The sequence below is a fragment of the Corvus cornix genome, chromosome 5 (genome assembly GCF_000738735.6).
Source record: "Corvus cornix cornix isolate S_Up_H32 chromosome 5, ASM73873v5, whole genome shotgun sequence".
NCBI lineage: Eukaryota > Metazoa > Chordata > Aves > Passeriformes > Corvidae > Corvus > Corvus cornix.
The window spans coordinates 20,295,886-20,323,193 of NC_046335.1; the positions used below are offsets into that span (position 1 = coordinate 20,295,886).

Below are 27,308 nucleotides of genomic sequence, written 5' to 3' on the forward strand. Positions count from 1 at the left end.
CTCTTTAGAGCTCCTTATAAATGTTTTTGGTTTTTTGGGTTGTTTTGGTTTGGTTTGGTTTGGTTTTTAAATTTTCTTTCTGCATAGTGCTGCCACTATAAGCAATGTCATTCATTGTCCCAGAAAAAAAGCAATATTCTCACAATCATTTTCCATAGAGTTAATTTTCAAGATGAAACAGTTTTGTAAGTAAAACTTTCTTTTTGAGGAAGATCCAACGACCAGCTAAGAATACCAAGGTGCCTGAACCAAAAATGATGTAACAAATTATTTCTTATAACAAGCTGTTTACACTGCCCAAGGGAATATGGAGGGGCTGTATTGGTCAGACTTTTCAGACTGTTACACAAGTTAACAAATCTGTGGTCTCTGTAAATAACTCATTGGTCATGATGGTATAGTGGGGGTTATATACTAAGGCACCAATTGCAAGGACATTTTTGTCTCCTGTGGGAGGTGTTAATGGCCTTTGACATGAGACAACAACACATATGAGGTTGTCACTCAGTTTTCATTTTTTGACTTCAGCCCTCTTAAGGTAATGCATATGTGGGAGTTTCAGGAGCTCTTTTGTTCCTGTTAAAATAGTTCTAGTTCCTGAAGGTCAGCTAGGAGATGTGTCCAGGTGGAAGGATTCCACTTTAAATTGTTGCTCATATTGTGGCAAACCTTTTCTATATCACACATGCAGAATAATTCCTGGTTTTCTGTGGGTACCACAAGTCCTCCCTAACCTGCTAATAAAATTACATTAAAGTAGAATTAAAAGCTAATAACTTGAATTATTAATTCTGTACTGGTTTTGGCTGGCATAGAGTTAAATTTCTTCACAGTAGCTGGTATGTGGCTATGTTTTTGATTTGGGAGTGAAAATAGAGTTGACAATTCAGAGATGTTTTAGCAGTGCTTACACACAGCCGAGGCATTTTTTGTTTTTCACACCATGTGACCAGCGAGGAGGTCAAAGGTGCACAAGAATCTGGGAGAGGACAGCCAGGACAGCTGACCCCAGCTGACCAAGAGATATCCTAGACCTTGTCAAATCATGCTCAGCAGTAAGAGCTGGGTGGAAGTTTGCCAGGACTCCCATTGCCAGGGGACTGGCTGGGAATCAATGAGCTGGTGGTGAGCAATTGTTCTTGTTACATCACTTGTTGTTCTTGGGTTTCGTTTGTTTTCTTCCCCCTCTGATTTTTTCTTCAACATCCCTTTTTAAATTATTAAGATGGCATTATCTCAACCCATGAATTTTCTCACTTTTACCCTTCCAATTCTTTCCCTCATCCCATTGGGTGCAGGGGCGAATACGCGGCTGTGTGGAGCTGAGGTGCAGGCTAGTGTTAAACTGTGACACCATCCCAGGAGCTTTAGCTTAGGACTCGCATATCAAAGTATCATGATGTGAAATACTCTGCCTTTTAAAATCACAGTTGATTTACTGTGCTTACGTGCCATTTCTGGCCTTGTGCCCTTGAGAAGCGATACCTCTCTCGGTAATGGCACTGTAGTAAGTACCACGTCTCTCTTTAGTTATAAGTACTGCTAGGAATCTTATTAGGCATGAAGGTATATAATTCTAATAGGAGATGGATAGCTGGGCTGTTTATACTGCAAGTATAAAACATGTCCTGAGATCAAGGATCAGTGGTAGCTGGGCTAGCACAATAGTTACAGAAGACTAGAAAAAATTCAAGTCATTTGAGTTATCTAACTTGAAAACACAGGGTAAAAAGGAAGTTCTTTACAGTTAGATATGCATATCCTAGGAAGGCATCTCTAGCCCCTAAACCAAGAGGTTTTGTGTAGCTGACACATCTCAAAGCTAGCCCTTGCTCAGGAAGCTTATCTGGCTGTTACAGCATACAGTTAACTACCCACAACCCCTTGCAGCACACCATTACTTGCTCACCTGTCCGGCATAACAACAACACTGATGCTTTAAATACCCACAATAATCAAGAGTCAAAAATCTGTGCTTCTGCAAGCTCTCACCTGCTGGAGCCAGACTGATTTTCTGGAGCTGAAAAGATTCTGAAGGAAAAATAATGACTTGTGCACCTTTTGTTATTGCAGGTAGCTACTAGGATTCCTTCCAAGAACAATACACTGTTATTCTGCTATGAATATACTGTTTTCCTGGAGAGCAGAAAGTGACTGAGCACTGCCGACACCATCTGGATTTGCAGTGGAGGAAGAAATTCCCCTTTCAGTATTTCAGTTCTCCTTGTGATCAGCCATAGGCACTACATTACATACTAGACAATTCAAGTCAGGGAATGTGATTCTTCTGGAAATTCTTAACTTCTTTAAAGTTTTATTTTCATTCTGTATTATGATTCCTAATTTTAGTGAAAAGTTCTTTGGAGGATTATAAAATCAGACTGGAAGCCAAATAACAGGAGAAAAAAGAAGAGCCTCAGAAGTAACTATTTTTCTGTCTAAAATTATTTTTTCATCTTTTTCAGTTTCCTTTACCTGTGTGGTACAAGAGTCCTTCTTTTGTGTTACAATTGTGCAGCCATAAGACAGGTTGTAGTACAGAATCTTCCAGAAGAACAATTGGTAGGAACAGTATACATAATGTAAGATGCAAGCATTTCATAAATCAGTTCCCTAAAGCACAGGTTTTGTTACTGGCATTATTTCTGTAAACATGCCATTCCTGTCCCTGCTGCTCTGATGCTAATGGTTGTAAAGAAATTGTAAACTAAAATGGTATTATTTTTAAAGCTTTCTCGACTTTATTTTCTCCTACTTACAGTAGAGTTGGTCCACTGTGCACTCCCAGAAATGCATCATCATTGATAACTTCAAGGTATTTGTTCTTGTGCAGATAGCTGCAGAAACAAACAAAACACAGTGATTTGGAAGTAGCTATTCATAGGTTAGAGTAGATCCCGAGTTTACTTGCCTGCACAGATGTACAAAAGCAATATGTTTAAAGGCCATCCATTCTCGATGACATATTGAAGCATAATCAGTTACTTCATTTTCTGTGTACCCAAGAAACAAAATACAGATTTTCTATTTTGAAAAGAAATTAAATTTCTCAACGAGTAATTTATTTTGCTAAGTTATTTATTTATTATCTTTGTTCCAAATTCTTTTTCTCTCTCTGTCATACACATAAGGGCATGTGCCTACACACTGTATCTTCAAGTACATATGTGTGAGGATGAGGTGAAATAGTTTTGTTTTCTTTCATCAGAATGAGGTATGGGGAATCACATGATGGAACACATAATGAACAAACAGGAAAATAATTTCCTCCATGCTGTGAGTTCAATAAAAGTTTTAAATGCTTTAAAATCTCCATAGTCAGGTGGAGGTTTCCATATACAGGTCAAAAGTTAAGAGCAAAGTTTTGTTATAAGAAGAGCAAGGAAAGAGTTGGATGTTTGGTACCCCATTATAAACATTTACAAGCTAGTTTGCGATGGAGCTAGTAAGATAAAAAGTGCAATAGGAAGGTGGTCACAACAGATGTCAGAGGTTGTCTGTGAAGTTCACAGAGTCACAGAATATTCTGGGTTGAAAGGCACCCATGAGGATCACCAAAATTTAACTTCTGGCCCTGCAAAATACAGCCCCAAGAGTCACACCATGTGCCTGAGACTGTTGTCTAAACACTTGAACTCTGTCAGTGCTTGGGGCTGTGACCACTTCCCTGGGGAGCCTGTTCCAGTGCCCAAATACCTTCTGGGTGAAGGACCTTTTTCTAATATCCAACCTAAACCTCTCTGACACAGCTTCAGGCCATTCCCTCAGGTCCTGTCACTGGGTACCACAGAGAAGAAAACAGTGTCTTTCTCTTCTCTTTCCCTCCTGAGGAAGTTATAACTGCAATGAGGTCTCCCCTCAGTCTCCTCCAGGCTGAACAGACCAAGTGACCTGAGCTGCTCGTCATACAGCTTTCCCCTCAAGGCCCTTCACCATCCTTACAGCTCTCCTTTGGACACTTTCTAATATATCTTTCTTATATTGTGACCAAAACTGCTCACAGGACTCCACATGAGGCCACATCAGTGCAGAGCAGAGCAGAGCAGGACAATCCCCTCCCTTGCCCAGCTGGCAAGCCATGGTGTGGAAAAAATTAAGGAAATATTCTAATCCAGTCCTGGTTGAAGTCATTGGCAAATTTTTCATAACATTCACTGGATATAAGCTTATATTGATCACCATGGTGAGAAATGAGAAGTAAATGCACTTCATCTGGGTTACACAACAGAAAGTCTTAGGGAGCCAAATAACGCTTCTGGCATGTTATTCATTGGACATCACTCATGCCTTAAGCCTTGTTTCTTACAGGGGAAAATAGCTTACATCACCTTCTCAGCTGTTGTTGTTTGAAATAAGCTTTCATTCTTTATAAATATATGGCATTCTCGGATCACCTGGCATTTGTGTTTTCTGAGAACTGATTTTCATATTCTGGAAATGGCACATTATTGTTGTGAACATTGCCTTTAGTGTGCAAATTTCCTCATGATTTTGTCTGCAAAATGAATACAAAAATTCAAACCAGAGCAACCAGAGCAACCAAGTTAAGAATTAATCCAAGATTTCAACATCTAGATTGTAGTGTTGAAGGACACAAAAACCTGCTTAACCTAATAAAACCTGTCTGCTTTAATAACTAGACACTATTATACAACCAGTTAATTGCTTGTCCAATTTTGAAATATTTTCCCCTGATATTTGAGTACCATAGTGAGTAATAAACCTGAAATATAATAGCTGATTTACATGATAAAAATCTTCAAAGTTACTAATAGAAACAGCTAGAGGCTTTGGGAAGTACAGAACCATGTGTTACTAAGGAGGGGCTATGGTGTTAGCTGCCAGTTTTCATATCAATGAGTCAGGCCCATCAGAATGTATAATTTCCTGCTGCTAATTGATTTCAGTTGTTTAAGCCCTTATATTTTGATAGGTACTGCTTTTAAATGGAAAGAATAAGGCTTTGGCAAATACTAATTTGACAAAGAAAGCTTAAGTAGAGTCAGTATGGTTCCTTCTGAAAGTGCCATTAATCCTGTTGTTACTGATAGCTAAATGATGCAGAATGTCATTTAAATTCACTGCAGAAGAGAAAACCAGAACAGTGATATCAACATGTCTAAACAAATCTTAGAAGTTTTAGAAATCACATAGTTGATGTGTAATATCTAGCTGCAGTGGGGACACTAGAATAATCATAATTTTGTAGAGTTGGTGGATGGCAATGAGATACATGAATACCTCAGTACGAACTGTGCAGGAAATCTGTAGTAGTAAGTGCAGAATCTGGAGTAGGAGATGCTGATGTTTTTGTAGTGCTATGTAAGTAAATGAAGGCCCTTTTTCACGTTTTCAATCCAGTCACATCAGTAAGCCAACTATACTTGTGTCTAACAGAGTCTCTACGGACTCAAGGTCCAGGGGTAAGTGGGAAGAATATTGGGTTAAGCCTCAACCCCACCAGAAAACACCATGACTGCAGCATGCTGAGTAGGACCTTCTGAGGGCACAAAACACTAACAGAACATTTCAAGTGCTGTGTAAAACAGGACAAGGTCAGGGCATGACAGAGATACTGAGTATTCAGACAGTATCAATGCATGCCTCATAAAGTGACGGACTAGAGAGTCTGCACAAGGAAAAGCAACCTTTTATTTCATCTTGAGTGGCATGCATGCTCTGTTTCAAAATGCTAGTGTCTCAAGTCTGTTTTAGAAGAGCAACCACCAGGTACTAATATTCAGCAACTCTCAAGGACCAAAAAAGCTGAAGAAGAAAACACAGCTTAGTCTCCAAAAAGGAGAAAGATATAGATATAGATATAGATATAGATATAGATATAGATATGTATAGGTATATATATGTAAGGAACAAAAGTATGAAGGTTACATTATTGAGAGCATTCTGGGAGCTCTTTAGGGACACCCATTTTGGAGATACAGAGCAAATATCAAAAGTGAGATTTGTCAAAAGAAAACCAAAATCCTGAATATTCAAAATATTCAACTGAGATGAAAAACTGAATAATAATGTAAGGTCTGAAGATAAATTTACAAAATATTTGATTTTTTCTGGGGGGAAAGGATGTGAATGAAAAATTCTGACCAGCTATTCAACTAATTAATGTATAGTGCCACATACCTTTCTTTAAATGTGAAAGATTTCTGTTTCTCTTTGTTCATAGTACAAGGTCACTCGTGCCATGCCCTATGTTGCAGCTGGACACAGCTTTCTTGGTGGTTTTTAAAGCTGAATTATTTCACTCATTAGGTTTTACTGCAGTCCAGTTTTATCAGTGCAGGGAGTGATGGAATAAGAATGAACAGATAGATTAGGCTAAAAGGGAGGTTCTGCAACATTTTCTTACAAAGGATCACTTAGTTAAAAATCAGGTTAAGTTACCAAAGATCCTAGTTGGAACACCTCACGGACTTATGGAATTACATATTGTCTGCACCTTGTTTTCAGCTTCTAGTTTTAAAATAAGGCAGCAGAGAATAAAAAACAAGAACAGGATTAATATGCTGGACACATATTTCAGTATCACTACTATAGTATTAAGTGGGCTCTGAACATGAGACACGTTAATGTATCTATGCATCCAGCTGGATTATGAAATGGAGGTTAAAGAAAGGGAGAACAGGCAAAAAAGATGCATTGGTAAGTGAGCAGTACTAAGGATTCATCATATGATTTTTCCACACAATTGTTTATCTTAACTCTGAGCTGTGCCAAGCATTGTAAGTGAACCCTGAAACTGTATACCAAAGTAAATATATTCTTTTGGAGTTTATTTTTGTAATTAGATTTTGAGATCACACACTTTCTGCTTCAGTAATTTAGATAGTTCTGTAAAAGCTCATCACAAATATATTTTGCCATTCACTGAAAATATCTTTTAAAAACTCTTCTTTCCTCACCAATTACCTTACAGAAATAAATACTGGTGCAGCAGCACCACTTTGCAGGAGTGATGCAGTTTATGGACCTTAATGATGGGCTAAGATGAGGGATTCAAGTGTCAGATGAATGCTTTTCAGTAAAAGTGTCATTCAGCCTGTCGTTCCTGGTTTCTTACTCCCCTGCCCTTGTAAAACTTACACAGCAATACTGTGGTTTGCTGTTAAACACAGATCCTTGTTGGATGACAAGATCAACTAGGTAGTGCTGTTATTCAGTGTGATAATGGAAACCATTTATCCATGGTTTTTCACCTATACCTGCATTAATTTTTTTGACCCTCTTTAATTACATAGGCGTTTTAATACTGCAAGAGTGGTAGAAAGGCATAAGGCATAGTAGAAGATGTCCTCTGAGATTACCAAAATGTCTTCTGATTTGTGGGTGGAACATGAAGTCTTTGAATAATTTGCCAAAAATTTACTATTGTTTTTTGTCTTACTCTGTTACTTATTTTTGTCCTTGAGATAATAATTCAAAAACCATTCAAATTTCTCTCACCCTTTTCTATTAGTTTATTTTTGCTCCTGTTTTTGTTAAGTTCAAAGGCTCTTGGATAAGACCCAGACAAAAACAGGTACTTCCTTCACCGTACAGTGGTAGATAACCAAGAGTTCAAATTATAAATGTCAGATTTGAGAAAATTAAATATTTGCCTCTTGCATTAACTTAATGCTGCTGCTAGAAACAACAAATCTCTAAGCTTGCACTTAGCAAAATTATACTTTATCTTGTCATATGGTAACCGAACTACTTAAGAAAATTAGTTTAGAAATTTTAGTGTAGTCTATCAAAGAGATAAAGGCTTTACCACTTTACCACTGAAAGGATGTTCAGCTCCCTAGTTTGCCTTGCACATCTGGAATAGTGCTTTGCTCCAAGTAAATGTCATATGATTTAATTAGGAGAAAAGTGTTTATTGTAATTAACCATTTTTACTGCTGGTAGATAAACCCATGAACTAGTTTTAGTTTAGCTTTTAGTTTTTTAGTCTAGTTTTAGTTACTCTGCTGGTTGTTTTCTTTTTTCTTTTTAGATTTGATTAACTTGTGCCTCATAGCCAGTCTCTGGAAGGATTCACTTAGGATTATAAATCATAGAACATATCAGGTTGGAAGGCACTGATAAGCGTCATGGAGTCCAACTCCCTGGTCCTTGCAGGATGCTGAAAAACAAAAGCATGACTATGACCATCATCCAGATGCAATTTGAACTCTGAGAGTCTTGGTGCTGTGGCCACTCCCTAGGGAGTCTGTTCTCGTGACTGCCCACCCTCTTGGTGAAGAACCTTCTCCTAATGTCTAATCTGAACTTGATGCAGGTTCATTTTGTTCTCTTGTGCCCTATCGCTGGTCACCAGAGAGAGGAGATCAGCACCTGCCCCTCCACCGCCTCCCCTGAGGAAGCTGTGGGTTGCTGTGAGATCTCCCCTCAGGCTCCTCTTCTCCAGGCTGAACAAGCCTGGTTAGCCACTCCTTGTAAGTCTTGCCCTCAAGGCCTTTCACCATCTTGATTGCTCTCCTTTGGACACACTTAAGGGTTTGATATCCTGCTCATATTGTGGCACCTAAAACTGCCCCCAGGACTTGAGGTGAGGCCGCCCCAGTGCAGAGCAGAGCAGAGCAGGACAATCCCCTCCCTTGCCTGGCTGGCGATGCTGTGCCTGATGCCTCTCAGGACACGGGTGGCCCTCCTGGCTGCCAGGGCACTGCTGGCTCATGTTCAACTTGCCATCAGCCAGGACCCCCAGATTTCCTTCTATGGGGCTGCTCTCCAGCCTCTCACTTTGTATGTATAACCAGGATTATACTGTGCCAGATGGAAAATCCAGCAATTGTTCTTGTTAAATTGAATATGGTTGGTGATTGCTCTCAAGTCTGTCCGGATCTCTCTGTAAAGCCCTCTACTCTTGACCTTAAAAAATACTTAAATATCCTTAAAGAATACTAATTACAAATTTTTTTTTCTAAAAGTAAACAAACAGTATCTACAGAAGCTAGTATATGTTGTCTGCTTCTCTACTTCCCTGTTCAACAAAGCAGATGTTTAGGACTCCATATCTTCTAAAACTACATTTTCACTTGATTCTTTAATAATCGTGGAAATTCCAAAGAGGACAGAAGCAATAACACCTGCCTACTATCAGAGAAGCATAAAGAAAAATTTCTACAAAATAGTGTCCAACCCGTGTTTTGTCAAAATGGAAGAACCAACACAGTTCATGTATTGGCTAAGGCTTGAAAAGGTTCTGAGTATTGCTGCATGCAGCTAAGAGGGATTCAGACAAGACACTGGATTTATTTTGCCATGTTTTATATCTCTTGATTTCTGTGGGCACTAGTACAAACACTATGTCATCATGGAAAACTTCCTTTTTCATGTTAAAGTTTAAAGTAACTGAACCAGTGTGAATAAAATCAGATCTATTTCAGATTTTTGGTTTAACTCAAACCTTTCAAACGTTAAGAAGTTTAGCTAGCTGCAACGGTAAAATAGGCAGTTTGGAAAGATTAAGACCATGTGAAGGATGCTCTTATGGAATTCTTATAGAATTTAAGCCTAATTTAAAGTACTAAAAATATCTATCCTCATGTCTCTCTGGTTAATTTAAGAGCTCATGATGAAGAAATCTCTTTACTCATGAGAGTGACAAACTCTTCAGTCAAGCCTCTGGAGGACAAGAGTAAGCTCTGCCAAAGTGAATGGAGTCTCTAGAACCGATATTTATTCTGTCTTAATGATTGAGGCAGGTGATTTTGGGTATGGTGTAAAAAGGATATTCACTCAGTAAATATTAATTTTTCAGAAAATACAGTAAGAAGTTGCAGGGAAATATGAAATGGTTGATTCATGCTTTTGAGATGTGCATCTCATTTCTAGTATAAGTGGCTGGTTCCTCTGAATTGCTCCCAGCACCTTACAGCACCCTCTTTTTTGCAGGTAAGAGATACCTGTGGAAGAGCTGCTACCATTATCAGTGCTACACTTACTAAATCAAAACAGTCTTGTAAAAAAAAGCATAATTATCTTCCAAATCATCTTAGAAAAGTTCCTGGTCAAACAAAGTTTTACTGTAGCTTCAAACCAGAACAAAACTCACACTGGAATTACTTGCCATGATTTTATTTCTGAGCTATAAATACATATACTAAATGAAAGCACACTGCAAAAGACATTAAGCAATGATATTGTTATTGCTGGCTGAAATTAATATCCTCTCTTTGCTCCTTAAAAGTAATTAAAATTAAATATGTATTTTAGAGCCTCAAATAAGCAGAGAAGTTTGGGTTTTTTCTGCTGAAAGAAGAGAATGACTTGCTACTTACATCGCATCCAGATTTGTCCCATTAAAAGCATGGCCTTGAATACTGGTAAAACCATTATTGTAGAGTTTACTGCAGGCAAAAAAAAAAAAAAAATTACATTCGTGTATTTTGGGCTGCTTCAATACATGAATACCTAACATCTTATGGATCATTTTTCTTTGCAAGGGCACATTTATGGATGGGTTAATTTTAATCTCTTGAAGAAGCAGTAGTTACTGCACAAGGTCAAAAAAATGCCCAGGAGCATTCTTGAGTGCACCTGAGTCAAGGATACCATGTGGCAGGTGTGCCATCTTTCACCTCTTTTTACAGCAATGGTAGACTAAAACACTTAGCTATAATTTGCCCACCCTTAGGCTAAAAGCAGGGAAGCAAAATCCTGCTAGGATTGATTAAGGAAGGCTAAAGGAGCTAACAACTAGTAAAAAAGGTCTGATTTTACTATCAGGCCTGGCTTAAATTTTTAGAATTCATTCTTATCCTCCCTTAGAGCAAAAGGAATTTTTTTTTAGAATTTCTTTAGAATTCATTTGTTTGCATTCTAATGCTCTTCCTCCCAGTTCAGGTCATAACTCACTACAGTAATTTTCACTCCCATCAGCTCTATCTTGTGGCTCACATTGACTGACTGAATTTTATTTAACAATTTTCTTTAAAATATGACTCTTTTGATGTTTGCCATCCATTAGTTTCCATGGTATGTGCCACTTAGGTTGCAAAAAAGTTAGACACAGTTCTAACCCTGCTGTAGCTTTACAAGAGGAGAACTTTGCAGACTTTCTCCTTTGATTTTTTTCAAATATAACCATTCACTGGCACTAGGGTCATAGAAAAACAAAACCACATTAATCAAGCCAGTTTAAAGAAAAGAGCAGGACTGATTCGGATAGCTGTCAAGGTACAGAATTTATGCAAACTAGAGTGTGGATACTGTCTGTCTATGGTGTTTCTTGGCTGCAGACTCCTAGAGAGTAGGACAGGAAAAATTTTTTTATAAACATTTTGCCATATGCATTACTAGAGAGGTAATTGCCTTGTGACTTAAACTGGAAGAACTTACAGGGTTAGAGATTCATTACAAAGCCCATGGAAGGCATTTGCAGGCACTGAAGTCATATAAGGATTATCTGCAATTTCACTGCAAAAGGAGACAAAATATCACAATCAAACATTTGCCCAACAGAGCATCTCAAGAACAGCTTTGTTACTAATTGTTCTCTGCCTTGATAATAAAGTTTAAAATATAATAAATTTATTTAAATAAATTATTTTAATGTATTTTATTATGATATTAATATCATTTAAATAAATAAAATTTCCATGTTTATTATATTATAAATGTAAATTTATTTATTTAAATAAATAAGTTTAAAAGAATACCCTGTTTAGTTACATCTAAGGCCAGAAGATACATGTAGGATGAAGAATTGAGCATGTTCCAGCATCCAGGATGACAGCTCGTGAGGTAAATGGGTTTTGTAGTTCTGGTGAGGTGTGCCAGCCTGTGTGATAATAGTGGCTAATGGCACAGACAGGACCCTGGCCTCAGGAGCCAGAGAATTAGCAGAGTGAATAAGCATTAGCTGCAGTGTCAACTGAACAACCCATGTGGCTTCAGAGCTGAAATCCTGCTCTCCAAATTCAGATAAGATATCAGATAACACATTACTCAGGACAGAGGCATTTTACTTTACAGAAGTGCATCTAGCACATCTCTTTCACTAGTAAGTGGAAGAACTTACTGATTCTTCTCACCTCTTGTCCAAAAAAGTGTTTCACTACTCAGTTCTTAAATACTTTTTTACTCCTACTCTGCAGTCTTAATAAATACCATGTATCTTCAGACCAAAATTCTCTTGTAACAAAAGGAAGAAATGAAAACTAAAGAGATTTACTATGACTAAACTGGAGAAAGAAGAGAGAAAAAAAGCTGGTAGAAACAGAGGGCAGAACAAAGTCTCTGATTGCCTTTTTTCTGATTTTTCCTGAATCATATTATAGTCTGTGAAAATTTGCACAAATTTTTCTTTTTCTTCAGCTTGTGGATTAGGTACGGCCTAATAAAGTCCGTGGGCTGAGAAGTCTTAGCAATTATCCATGTGCCAGAAATAACTTCGTTCCTCTTCTGTGCTGCATTTGTGCATATATATGTGCTAACACTGAACAGTACTACAACCATTTTCATTCCAAGTAATTTTCACTGATAGGTGGTTTCCACCACAAGTCATTTGAGTTTGACGTTTTGCAGATTGGTTCATTTTTCTAGATAAATGTTTACTTGTAAGTTGCTTGACCTCAAAGGCAAATAGTAATATAATGGATGGGTTTTCCCCAGCTATACCTTATGCATTATTTAGAAACCTATTATTTTTCAAAATAATTTTTTTTCTTGATGGAAGAAACAAAAAGTCTTTCACTGAATAGCAATATTTAGAAATATACATCATAGAACTATCTTCCTTGAAAGTACAGGTCTATTCTTTAAAAACTCTGTGTAGCATATAAGACCTATATTTATCTTTTGTTAGTGATCTCTGTCAAAAAAAAAATCAAGGCAGAAGTCAAACAATGTTTGGCTTTCTGCCACTTAGAAAAGCACTGAGTTGGTTGGAAGTAAGAACACAGATGGCTGTATAAACTGCTTTGTTTCATCTAGCCTGTTTAATTCTTGGTTTTCTCTACTATGTACAAGTAGATCTAGCAGAGTTCATTCCAAGCTGAAGCCCTTTTGGTCTTTGAGAAACTCCCTAATAGTTCTTAAGATGTAGTTATATCTTACTCAGGGCTCTGAATGACTCAGGTTTCAATCTTCGAGGCCTACACCCAAGGTGAATCTATGATTTAGAACAAGGCTTATCTCTGGTCTCGAAGATGCTCGGAAGGGAAGATCTCATTGCTTCCTACACTTTCTAGCAAAACAAGCAGCATTTCTACATTGCTCTGAGGTTCATCTTGCCAGTGGCAGACCATGAATGCAGTGGGAACTGACCCTTCTTGACCAAAAACACCCCTTAGCAGCACTGAAACAAGGCTGCAGTAGATCATCAATCATGTCTTTGCAAGTCACCTTCTAACATAATAGTCCTCATTTTTAATTGCCTTTTGCCTAGCCCATCCAGCATTCAAGCCTCTTCCAGCTGAAAACTGCTACAATATAAAATTTCTAACTCTTCTCTGGGACCAAGAAGTCACCAAGATACTTCTACCTTGTATCAGGCTGCAAGTCTTCATTTGAGCTACTCTTCCTCCTTAACTTGATTACAAACCAAAATTCTAATATAGATTAAACAGGTAGATGTTGTCTCTTCTTTTTAAATACTGAGAAACACCTGCTATTTTTAGAGTTCAAAGTAGAACTCTTTGTTTCTGAAACACCTTTAAGGATAATAGTGGGAGACCTCCTTGCCCCTATTTGCATTCCCATTCTCTTTCTTCAAGAAATTGTTCTGCAGTTTGCTTCACCATGCCAGCTCAAAACTGTTAGAAGAATTTTGATAGGATGACTTGATGTTAGCAGGATGTATGCCAGCTCAAGTCCTTTGTGTCACACTATTCTGACTTCAGATTAATTTAGGTATTGGACAGCCATTGCAAACCCAGAAACAAAATAAAAGCAAAGGGCCTGTAGAAGTTGTGTATCGTGAATGTGCTGCATGTCCATGTCTCAAATTCAGGTCAAACATATCGTGCTAGGTGACCTGGCATTCTCCAGATTTGGTGCTAATGATCACTGAAATATCACTTGAGGAAAACTGCTTTGTCAGACTTACATGATATTTTTCTCAAAACCAGAAACCTTCATTATACATTTTTTTTTGTGTTCCAAGGATGGCAATATTCTAACCAGCTGTGAGGACAGATACTTACAGCAAAAAATTCACATCAAATGAATAGATTTTGTTGAGGTCTGGAAATACTCTGAGTCCAGTATTAAAAATACCACTGAAAGAGAGGAGAAACAGAAAGAATTACTGGATCACTGAACAACAATGAACAGTGCATTTAAAGTGTTAAATAGCACAGGATGGTTACTGCATGCTCTCTATAGTCAATCAACTAATTTATAATCAACTGTTCAAAATAGAAGGATACCAGAACAATTTTAAAAATTCAAAATACCAGACTTATGATAAATTATAGAATCTAAAAAATGGAAACACAGACTAAAAAGACAGCTAGGCAGATCTGCAGAGGGAAGTAGCTTGTGAGGTTGATAGGGAGAAAATAATTAAAACTCTGGTTTATTTTAACTTGAGAGATTAAGGCTGCTTCATTTAATAGTCTGGGCCCCTGAATCCTCTATCTTTCATTGAGGCTAAGAGCTGTTCATATAGCTCTAAAAAGGGATACTGTCTTAAAATGTGGAATGCTTAAAGCCCCTTCTTTCTGAACTTCTGTAGAGTGAAAATAACTGAAGAAAATATCGTTCTCAATTTTTAAAACTATTCTCCTGAATTGGAATTTTTTACTACTTTCCTTTTTATTGCTTTCACATCTATAGGAAAAACCTGGACAAATCTTTCCTCTTTGCCACTGCCCCCACCACCCACACACACAGAAGAGGCCTTTCTTCCAAATATTACTCAAAATCATAGAAGTTTCTTTAGAAAATCATGGGCATTTTTCAGGATTTCTTTCTGCCCTAGAGGTCATATGAAATCAGGTGTTTATAGGTGTGCTTTTCACATTTGGCTGACAGGTATGCTTTAAAACCCTGTATAAATGCCTCGTAAATACTAAAGACGTGTATATATTTTTTGTGTCCCTTCTTCCCACTATTTCCTACAAAAATAGAGTAAGGCAGCACTTATAAGAAAAAAAGCTAGCTGTGGAATTTTGCCAAGGAACACTAGTGTATTGTAGATATTTAATGGATAAGACAAATGGGAAAACTACTGAAGAAATTGTGAACATGTTTTCCTTTCTCACAAAAGTAGTAAGAGTTCCAACCCCTACCTTTGCTGGCTTTCTGTCATTAGAATAAAGCAACAGGCAAAAGCATGGCAATCAATTCCAAAATTAAATGCAAACTAACAAAACTGCTATAAAGTAAAGAGTCATCTGTGAAATTTAAGTACCAATTTGTTACAGGTACTAAATACTTACAGATATTTCAAAAGCGGGAGGTTCTTAAAGGCATCTGGATCTATGTAATCCAAGTTTCTAAGATTTCGAATTTCACTGTAAAAAGGGAGGAACACTGACAATTAATATTTAATTATCACAACAGAAATCAGCAATGTTAAAATGAAATTTCAGGGACCTAATTCCTGCAATAAGCTTTTTGTACTGGCCAGCACTAGCTCAAGACCAGAGCAATCTTACAGTGATGCATTATCGTCTGGATAGATGCCATCCTGGGGACTGGCCTGTTGAAGCAAGTAAGAAGTACCTAAGATTTGATTATGGATCCTTTGTCTGCATGGTCCTAAAATCAAAACAAATACCTTGTGGTAATGGCTATTACGTTGAACATAGTGAGGGTTTTGTGTCTGCAAAGCTCAGTAAAAAGAAGAAAAGTAAAATCTTCAGGATTTATAATAATCCTATCAAGTTACAACCATCTATGCACCTTATTATTTTATGTACTATTTTTCTGCTTACTATCTTCATGTGTCTGACAGTATTCTGTGTTATTTTTTCCTGTCTCTTTTACAGAACTCATTGAGAGATGGCTCAGTCACTTAACTTTGTTCTGAGACTTGAAATGGACCCACCATTCACTACATAGCCATGCGCAGCAGTATAGAGGACAGCGTATCTCTTTGCTATATAATGAGGCAAGACACAACACAAACTTCATTCCTTACATCTTCTGTCCACAGTTACGTCTTTAAATACTTCTACCCAGGAGACAGCTTGGTCTGCAAATGGCTTTTTAGTCTGCACATGTTGAAAAAACAGCCTGATCACAGCTGTGGCCATGATGGTGCTTTCTGTAGGTGTGTTGGTGGGGCTGCTGCCCCTCCAGCCACCACCATCATTGGAGTGGTGGTGGTCATGACTCTTCCTCATTTTTCTGAAATATTTGTCTCTTCCCTTAATGCAATTCCCCTCAATCTTTCTTAATCTTCTATTTTCTAGCAGATTATTTTTTTTTTAATCTATAACAACAGCCAGCAGTCTGGCTGCACCAGTCAGACTGTGCCAAAATTCTCATTATTGAGGTAGATTCAATAGAACTACCAATTTTCATCTTTTATTAAAAAAAGCCCTCCTCCATCACACATAGACATTTCATTTCCTGGACTCTTTACTGTTTCCAGAAAGATGTGGATGGTTTTGCATGTTTGCTTCTATTTCTTTACCTTAAATCAGCTCTGGACACTGGTCTCATAACACTGCTGAAATAACTCTCAGCCTTTCTTAAAATAGGAACCATATAGAAAGAATGGTGCCAGGCTTCCTCCTGATACTAGCCGTAGAGCAATGGGCCTGAAGAAAACATTTCTGGCTACTTATATAGAGAAATTTGATAAAGATGACAGATTTAGATGGCACGGTGGTGAAGGTTACGTCAGTGGTGTTCCAGCCTTAAGTCAGTCAAAGTGCTGCTACTGGACAGAGACCCAATGGGCAGAAACCAGTAGTATTTAATTTACCATGGCCTAACTGTGCCAAGTAACCTATATAATATAAGAATCAGGAAATTGGGATTTAAGACTACCTCTACCTCTGGAATTGCTTTAATACGATAAAATCAACCCAGACAAGTTGTCTAAGAAATAGAAGTGGGAAAAAGAGGCAGGAGTTAGTAGATAAATCACTATGTAGACACTGGTACAAAAACTTCAACCTCTCCATATATTGTTGTAGTAACAAAATGGTTCTGCTTCACCCTTCAAGTCATCAGTTTTCACTCTGTTTACTAAAACCCTGCAGGGAAATGAGGATTTACCTTTTACTTGCATGTTAAACTCATGTCATTAATAGCTATAGTACTGCTACTCTAGTGCTGCATTCAACTGTTCTCCACATCTGTTAGCTACTTTGAACTGTAGCTGTGTTTCTGTACTTAAAAGAAATCCTCTCAGTGTTAGTTTCTTGCTTCTCTCCAGTTATTTTATTAGTTATGTAGCTATCACACTCCCAACAGTGGAATTAGCTTCATAAACATTAACTGACATGTTTTTTCCATCACTGACTGCTTTCAGAATGTTGGACTCTTGAGCTTCCTGGCCATCTACTCCTCTGTGGACCAAGTATATTCCAGGGAAAGAGAGTCTTCAGTTCAGCCTTTAGCCTGGAAATGGATAATGCATTGGAGTATCATAGAGTCATCAGGTTTTGGCATGTTGCTATTCATAGTATTCTGCATAAATTATTTGGATGAGGGTACTGAAAATAAGAATTAGAAATCAGCAGATTGTACTAAAATTAAAAGAGCAAAATAATGTAATGAGATACGATTTTGATTTATTAAGTAATTGGGCCATGAGAGGACATTTGCTGATTAAAAAAGGCAAATGAAAAACTAATTAATCTCAGAATGAAATATTTTAAACAGCCAGATGAGACACTTAGCACAGTAATGAGAGAAAATCCTAAATAATGTGAGTGAGGGAGTCAATATGATTCAACTAAACGTTGGGAAAAGGTTTATGTCCCAGCTGTTCAATTTTCTTGAACTGGTGGTGTTGGGATTAAAAAAGAAGTATGCTTTAATATATACTGTATTTATATTTGCGTTTCACACTACACTTTGTATTACAGAGGTGTCTTAAAGCCCAAAAGGAAGAAAAGGGCCATTGTGGAGCAGACAGACAGGCTTAGAAGTGTCTAGTCAAAATAGATGAGAGAGGTATAAAAATAAAAGCTGGTTTGACAAAAGTGAATGTTACACTTAAGAAAAAAAATGAGGACGGGAATCAAATTTTCCCTACTTCTAGTCCAGTTAAATGTGCCTCCTGCATTTGACTGGCCTGAATATGTGGCCTCTTACTTTATCTGCATGAAAAAGAGGAAGATCTTGTGTGCCCTGGATATATTTAGGCAACACCAAGATGACCAGGACACACAGCTAAAGTGCAAAGAGTAGATGTATTCCATCATCTCACTGGCTGGAGGATTCAAAAAAAGTGAGCAGAGACACAGAGACTGCTAGGCTTGTGTTAGCAGGGACACAACACAGTGAGGCCTGATTCCTGCCTTACATATCAAAGCGGGCCTGGAACATGTGCAAACCTTCCCCAGGCTGTGTTTTACAATCTCTGAACTTCTTATCTCCTTTCCCTGCTTACAAAGAGGCCCCAAGCCTATAGGAAGAATGCTTTTAAGTCTTTCACAATTTTATGTTATCTTGTCAGAAAATTTTTCTTCTTTAGTAGACAAAAAACAACCAAAACAAACACAAATACGTAATTCTCGCACACTGTTTTCTAACATCTCCCCGGTGCAAGATTGGTCTCTGAATGAAAACAATTCTAATCCAATTTATGTTTCTCTCTTCTTGCCAATCTTCTATTTTTCAACCCTTTCCTCCCCACAGATCTTCAAATTCATTTCCATTCATGAACAGTGCTGCTGTTCCTGTTTTAAACACTCAAACATCATTAGTCTTAGAGTACTGAAAGGAATTCCTCCCTAAATCACAGATTTAAAGGATATCTATTGCTCCATTGATATTGGAGCCTATGAAGTTAAGCCTGTAAGGAGGAAAGATATTTGAATTGTTTTGACCTCATCAGTTAACAGGACAAACTGGATTTTACAATTTCTTTCACAGTAATCAGTCATGCGTAATACACTCAAAGGCACATAAATGTTATATGATCCTAATTTTCAAACTGTAATCAAAAGACTGCTGTGTTGTAAATATTAATCCCAAAAGGTCCATAAAGATAGAAGAACAAGTTGGTTATCAGTAAATTCATTAAGCAGGGCTTGCACTTACATAATTTATCTTTTATGAATTGGTGAGTTGAAAAGATTGAAACTTGTGAATTTAAAAAGCTATGGTTCTTTGAAAAGGAGCTCTAGGAAAACCATTAGTAGTTTTCACTGCCTAAAATGCAGATAAAGCCAAAGAGTGTACTTGTAAATGCCTAGTAAGCTAGTTCCCAGATATCTAAGTGTCTATGAGAGCTGATTTTAAATTACTTTTGAAATGAAACTTCAACACACTCTACAAATACAACTTAATCATGGCATACAGCAGTGTTACAATTCTGAGTCCTTCTGGGCATTCAGTGCGTTTAAGGTATAAGAAAACCTGAGACAGTTAGGAGGCATTTTTGGGGACCATTGATGCCAAAAGGCAAAAGGTGTCCTGAAAAAACATTTCACTTTGCAGTCCTAACTAAAATTACGGAGAGATGCTCATAAGATAGAAGCATGCTGCTACTTACCCACAAGCTAAGAGAGTTATTTGTGGGGTATTTATAAAAGTATTCAAAGTTACTTTACAAACTATTCAACTTCTACTTTATTTTTGAAAATACAGAAACCATTTAAAAACTGGCTTATTTGTGCTTTAAAGACAAATGATGTTTGAAATTTTAGTTCTGGCACTCAGACTAGGAACTAAAAATGTACTAGGTTTACAATCGAATCACCACCTGACTGTCCAAGAACAGCAATTCACTTTTCCTTTTTAATGAAAATACACAAAAAACTTTATCACATTAAGAATGGATGTGCAGAGAAAGTCACTTGATGATATAAAGATATGCGTGAAGACTTAAAAATAGCTATGAACTTATGTTTAGTTGCAAAGATATAACTACTTAGTTTCAAATCCAAATGAATCTAAAAATGAAAGTAATAGTAAGAACTATTCAAATATTAGGCTAATTAATTAATTGAGACATATGTTTGTCAGCTAACTTTTCAGAAGGGTTAATATGCTACTTAACATTCTATCTGAATTTAATAACATTTTAAAAAGCACAAACATTTACATATTTAAGTGGATTCTAAATTTCATTTACCAGACATGCTTTTCATACCTGCCTTGCAATATTGACACATTCTTGAGTCTGTTTAGGCCCAGAATTCAGAAATTGCAAATCTAGCCTTAGAGTAGCAATATAATCAATGTTATGCTGAGATACCTACAAAGACTAAGGATATCCAGGTCAGCAATTGTGAAATGTTTTAAATAACCTTTTTTTAATTCTCTTGTAATAACCTGGGCCCCCCCCCTCTACCTTCTGAGACTTACTTTGTCTGTAGCTACCTTAGTTTCTCTCACTTGTACATCTACTTCCATGTTTTATTTTCCCTCTGCAGCCAAAGTATCCATGTTATTTCATCTGCATGCACCTGTTTTAAGCCTTTGCACCACTGGCACCAGAAAACTGGCTTAGGCTCCCAACAGTCTGTTCCCTACCTCCAGACTGCAGATTTTAACAAGATTTTTTTGCACAGCACTTATCCCAGTGCTCTGAAATTCACTGCAGGTATCCAGCATTCCTCCACAAATCTCTTCAGTCTTCCTCTCCAGTTGCTTCTCTCTTCTCTCTGCAGCACTGTATCCCATGGCCTGGCATCACAAGCTGTCCAAGAGAAGTGCAGCCCTGGCCCAGAGGATGGTGGGGCTGCCCTGGCCCTTGGCTCCGTCTCACTGCAGAGCTGGAGAGTGGTCCCCCACCTGCTCTCCAAATGACATCACATATATGAGGACAAGCCACTTGAACCATAACCTTTGGCTGTGTTCCCAAATGCTCAGAGGGCTTTTAATGTGGTTGTATAAGAGAAGAATGCTTTATGAGTGAGGAGAAGAGAGTAGGGAGAGAGCAGGGGAGGGTGAGCCAAGACACAGAGAAAGGACGAAAAGAAAGAGTGAATTTTTCTGAGGTTCCATTCACAGGAATGTTTCCCTGAGAAACACAGACCTAATTACAACAGGTTTTTATTTCGTGTAATGTTACCAAGCTTCAGCTCTACTAGTAAGGCAACTACACAGAGACACTGATTGCTTATCAGACCCTTTCACAATTACATTTACAAAAAATAAATACTTATGTAATTGTATGAGACAGACAGTTCTGATTTCTTAAACAGACATACTTAAAAAATGTAAATGCAAAAAGAGGAAACAAGAAACCATTGTGAGACAAATTTAACACAATTGGGGAGAAAAAAAAACCTAGCAAAAGCTTGTTCCTTATTTACATCTTCATAGGGTGGAAATTTTGCCACTAATTACCAGCAAAATGAGATGTTGCTCATTAAAATACAGCAGGTGATCAGTATCCTTAGTTTGCAGAAGTTGCTCAGTACTTGAAAGGCATGGATGCATAAAAATATGGCCTATGCTTAAAGAGCTGAAGTCTGGAAGGAACAGAAAGTCAGAACAGAGGCACATGAACCAAATAAGGACTGAGAAAATGGGTTGGTGAAGATCAAAGCTGAAGTGCACTAACAAGCTTGGCAGACAGATCATGATGAACACAGGATGCTTATTCACGTAACACTTGGCTCATGCCAAACTATTAGTTCCTCCCTTCCACAAACACTAAATTTTCTCCTAAGAAGTTCTTACGTCTAAAAAGAAATGTTTTGAAAATGAAACTGTGTGTATAAGTTTCAGTTAGGGTAAAAAGATTATTTACATAAAGCTGTACTTTTTGAAAGTTCAAGGAAAAACAAGCTGTAAAAATAAAACCCCATGAAATGACTTTTCAAAATGTTAATCTCAACCACCTTTAAAATATTTTGTGATAATCTTAACCTAGTATTATTTTAGCAATAATACTTTAAAAATACTGTGTAAATGGAGAACATTAAATAAATGCATAGCACAAGACACAAATTTATCCCTGTTTAATCCTGTTGTTTGGAAAGTAAATCAAATTCAACAGTGATAAGTCTTAACAAATCAGAAGTTATGGAAACAATTCATAAAAATTATCAGATCTATAAATTGCTTTCTTTCACAGCTTATATGCAAGTAACTTGCCAGATGCCTGGATATTCCCTGATTAAATCATACATGTGCCTAACTTCCAAACAGATTTTATAAACCTGGTAAGCACTTTTGAGTGGTAGAGGTTGCCCTTCTTTGTGGGCTATCTGCAAAGGCCTGGGGTTCTCCTGTAACTTTTGTGAGCAGAGTTCTGATGTCTTTTCCTGGGTAGTATTTTTGGCTCTTGTGCAGAAAAAAAAAAAAAGTATATCTTGTATGTCTGTGTACAGTTTCTCTTTTGGTAGTGCCTTGCAAGAAATATAAGGGGTCCCACACTACCATACCGTTGTATAGTGGAGCAGGAAACATTCCCCCAGTGCCCTCCCCACAGCCCGTGCCAGAGGTGACATGAGGGTGGGTGCCTGTGAACTCCGCTGACTCCTGCACAGACCTCCAGCTTCCCGGTCATGGACAACACATCCAGGCCTGAGGGCTGGAGTGGGTGTGACAATGCGGTGATTTTGGAGCTTTCTGGAGCATTTTATCTTTAATTTCTAATAAAGTGAACCACCAAAGAAGTATCACATGAGGAATTTGTAGTGCATAGTGGCAGATGCTTTATTCGTTGCTTATAAAATGTGCTGCCAGTAAATGTTTCATTAAATGTTCATTTGTGTTAAACAAGAAATTCTAAAGACACAAGAACTAGGAAAGAGGAAGAGAGAACATGGACACAACGGGCTTGGAAAAAACATCTACAGAATAGGGAATGGCATTATAACCAAAGGTAAGTACTGATATCACACCAAAGTCTTGCTATGAAACTCTTTGGAATACTATTGGAGCATGTTGTTGGCCTGAAGTAGATCTCAGGATATTGCACTCTGCTTCTAGATATGCTAGTCAGGTTCAGGTTCTCTTAGAGGAGTCACTGACACTTTCCAGCATTAGTTTCTCTCTTTATCTTCATTAACAATAATTATATTTTTCTCCTGTAACTTTGTTAGTCTTTCTGTTTCACACTGTGTAAAGTAAAAGAAAAAAAAAATAGAAAATACAGCAGTGTTAAGTGATCATCTAATTCAATCTCTTTCTCTGAGTGAAGATTAAATAGATCTATGGACTTTGAGATCATACAGCCTTAAATGTCTGCAGTGGTAGAGACAATGTCTCCAGGAAAACAATTCTAGTGTTTATTTATACCAGCCATACGAATACATTTCCTAGAGTCTGACACGAATCTCCTCTAATCTACTTTAATGTTATTATTCCTTTTTCTTTTTCAAAGATTAGTGTGAAAATGGGTGGTAGCTTGCACCTCTTGCAACAACCTTAAAAAATCGATCTGCCTCTGGCACGTTTTCTTTCTGGACACAAAAGACCTTCCTCTCTGACAATGTTTTCTGGATCCATGGCGACCAACAGTGCTCTCCCATGGCACCTCTGCAAACAAAAATCTCTGAAATATGCCAAACTGTAATTTGGCTGAGCTTTACAACTGTGGCACACTTTCCAATCCCTCCTTTGGATCAGTAATGAAAACATGGAAGAGTACCAGATACAGGATGGATCCTATGGAGCTCTCTATTCAATACATTACATTCTCATTTTGACAGGGTCCTGATGAATGACAAGAATTCTCTGGATGCAGGTATCCTACCAGTTCTGTAACTGCCCTTAGTGCATCACTAGTGGTGAGGATTGGTCAGAGCATGAGAAAAAAAAGGTGTAAAAACACTTCCCAGAAGCCTTTTTCCATATTATTGTTGTTCCATTTAATAACCATATAAACACTTTTCATTCTACTAGTGCACTTTCAGAATGATTACTTATTCTTCATGTCTCCAGCTAGTGCCATTTTGCTCTGTGCTTTGGTCCTTCTGATTTTATTTCTGATCCTTATGTTACTGTTTTACGCTTACCTGCAGTAAATTGAGAGAAATAATTCTTAGTTGCCATTTTATTTCAACTTTACATCAAGCTCATGATGTAAGTCCCACTAGTTTCTCACTGCATTTACCTGCATTTCTATAGGAGGATACAGAAGAGCAAGGGAACCAAAAAGATGTATGGAAAACAAGCACAATAAAATAAGCTCAAAAAAGAGACTTACTCACTCTACATTATGGAGAAAGGAAATGAGAAAAGGAATATTTAGCTACAAAGGAGACAGGAATGAAAACTCAAACATCATCATGTATGTTATTTCCACACATCCCAAATATATCTCATCACTGCGTTCATTAATTTAATTACAGTACTTACATGTGAGTGACTTTGCTTAAACTGTTGAAGGAATGGGCCTCCAGACTGTGAAGTGTTTCATCTATAGAGATGTAACTAAACACCAGCAAACAGAAAAATAAACAGGTCTCAGACACTGAGAAGCCATGCCCATCATGCCACTTCATTTTTTATCTCATTATTTTTCTCACCCAGCTATGATGACACTGCCAGACACATGAACAGGGTCTGAAGGATACACTTTTAAAATCCTTTTAAGGGTCTTGATCTTGACTGATGCTTTAGATTCACACTGTACTGGAGAACACAGTCAAACCAAAACAACAGAGCAGTGCTAATAAGCAGCAAAAGTGGATACCAGTATTTCACAGTTCAGCATCATATTTCTTCCCTTTTCCCCACTTAAGATCACCTTGGAGTTTTCTAAGGTGAATCTAAGCCTCAGGTAAATTGGCATATTTCTCTATACTAAAGAATTAAAAAAAGGAAGGAAAGAAACAAAGATGACCTTTGGGGCATCGCTGTAAAAACTGTTGCAATTTCTCTGGAAAGAGACAAGTCATCAGGGCAACCACTACTTTGATACTGCTGAGTAAAACGTGCTATAACATGAATTTAGAGAGAAACTCTAGCCATACAATGAGTGTCATAAAGGAGTAAGGTGGCTCAGAAAGAAAACTGGACAAGAAATATTTATTTGTACACAGTTCAGACTATCATTTGCACTGCTGGTGATCCATGGAATGTGATGAGAAAACAGCTCTACAGCCTCTCCACTATCATTAGAATTATAATACTGCAACTATTATCAAAGACTTTGAAGTGTGAATAAAGTTGTAATACAACTAACTAGAGCTGATTATCAGTGTAACTGATCTATTGCTCTTTAGTTTAAATTACCTGATTCTGTCTTTCAAAATACCTCTTAGCTTTAAAATGTATTAATACTGGAATAGGATTTAAGTGATCTATCACTGTATTTTATTTACTTTTCTAATAGTATTTTATATCATATTTCTAATTGGTATATATTTCTTTAAAAATAATTCCTTATAAATTTTTATAATTATGGGTAAAATATTTAGGTACTACATTTTGATACTCTTGATCAAAATTGATTAATGCAGTTTTTAATATTTTGCATGGTTACACAAACCCTGAGCAACGTGATAAGTATTTTAAGTGCACAAAATTAAATTGAGTAGATGAGTCATAGACATCAATTTTAGATGTCAAAAAAAAAAAAACAATAATAAAAATATTGTGTCACGTGGCTTTCCTCCTTGTTGATCAGCAGACCTACAAAGACCTAGAGTCATATATAATTTAAAAAATATCTGTTATTTTACATTAATTGCAATTGGGTTGTGTTCCTTAAACAAAAGAGAGAAGATTTGTAACATTCCATTTTTCCCAATGATAGTATAAGGAGTAGTAACAGTAAAGAATAAATTAAAATATGATCATTTAACCAAGGAAGGCTTTCTAATACAATCAGTTATAAATCAGATTACTAATTTTTGTGTAAATTTTAGAAAATAAAAATCTTTGTTTGTTCAATGTCTGTTAAAAAAATATTTTAAATGCTTTAAAAAATTGGACTGAAAACTTTGTGACCAGCGCATGCCTTAAAAACCAGAAGATGACTAATAGCACTAACTGGGGGGGAATTGATGTCCTTTCCAGACTGGAGCTAAAAGCACATTACCCAAATTAATTTTAACTCATCGAGCATGAAATCTATTTTGTATTGGTCACTTTGGAGATGTATTCAACTGTCTTTGAAAAGAAAGACAAGTAACAAGTAGAGATTGCATGACTATCAGAGTCTCTTTCTAGAGTAATACTGCTTTTCCAAAGGTGTTCGCCTCTTCCAAAATGAAGGAAGGTAACAAAAGAGGAATACAATAAAGAAAATATGTCCAGTCTCTGCCTCTGTAATTTAGTGTTGCAGAGTTAGATATTTATGTGAAATGCTTTAATTTTGTTTTCCTGTAAGTCATAATGTCTGTTTCCCAGGAAATTGGAGTTTCAGTCTTTAAGGAAAATGGATTATTCCACTTTAAAAGACCCTACGTTTTAATGCACCAAAAGATACATTGTATTAATAACATATTATTAAAATTTTTTTCTTTATGTAGCAAATTGATATGTAAAAATCAGTTTGACAGAAAATGAAATTAAAAACAGATAATGAGCTAAGATTGTATCCTCCTGTAAAAGCTAGGAAGTAGGAGAGTACTTTCTGTGTGCTCCATGATCAAAATGAGTCACCTTACATCAGGCAAGCAGGTGCTTTTCTCCCATGTATGAGAAGAACCAGAGAAGATGATTCCTTCTCCCCTCTCTCACCCCTGCAGCCATTATGTACTTTCCCACCACGCTTCATGTCACATTTTTACTATATGTTGTCTGGCTGGGACCCATTTGAGGTATAGTTTTATGTCTTAAAATTCTGGTACACAGTGGGAAGGAAATGGCTTACTTTCTTCATGTGTTGACCTTTGCTCTTCTACTTTACAAGCATATGTATTTGTGTAAATTAATTAAACCACACCACCACTGATGACAGGAAAATGAGTAGTTTTATTTGCTTTAGGGTCATCTAGATAAACACCCAAACCTCCACACAAACACACTCAAAATCTTGTCTGAGGTGGGAATGTCAAACAGAAATTTGTACTAATAGTGCATAAACATTTACTTCCAAGTGCTCAGAGTGCCTCAAGAATCTTTGGGCTCTGCCTAATGAACAGATAACACAACACATTAAATGTAAGAAATAAAAATCATAGCAATCATAACTGGAAGGAGTTGCATCAGAAAAAGGAAAGCATGTTTAAACTGCCATTTTGAAGGCAAGCTACAATTCAGCACCTCCTCTCCCTACTGGCTCTGTTTAATTTGCAGGATTTCAGAATGCCTTCAAC

General features: G+C 37.1%; 1 protein-coding gene across 2 annotated transcripts in view; it reads right to left on the bottom strand.

Annotated features, from left to right (window-relative positions):
* Positions 1 to 27,308, bottom strand: part of TSHR (thyroid stimulating hormone receptor) — a 61,623-nt gene that overhangs the window by 12,600 nt on the left and 21,715 nt on the right. Inside the window, exons 4-9 of one of the 2 annotated variants that reach the window (XM_039553227.1) lie at positions 24,400 to 24,474; positions 15,393 to 15,467; positions 14,154 to 14,228; positions 11,347 to 11,424; positions 10,287 to 10,355; positions 2,760 to 2,837 (exon numbers count right to left, since the gene is read on the bottom strand). In XM_039553227.1, coding sequence (XP_039409161.1) covers positions 2,760 to 2,837; positions 10,287 to 10,355; positions 11,347 to 11,424; positions 14,154 to 14,228; positions 15,393 to 15,467; positions 24,400 to 24,474 — 450 coding nt within the window. The remainder of the gene's footprint in view (positions 1 to 2,759; positions 2,838 to 10,286; positions 10,356 to 11,346; positions 11,425 to 14,153; positions 14,229 to 15,392; positions 15,468 to 24,399; positions 24,475 to 27,308) is intronic. The other variant, XM_010393679.4, reaches the window with a different exon arrangement.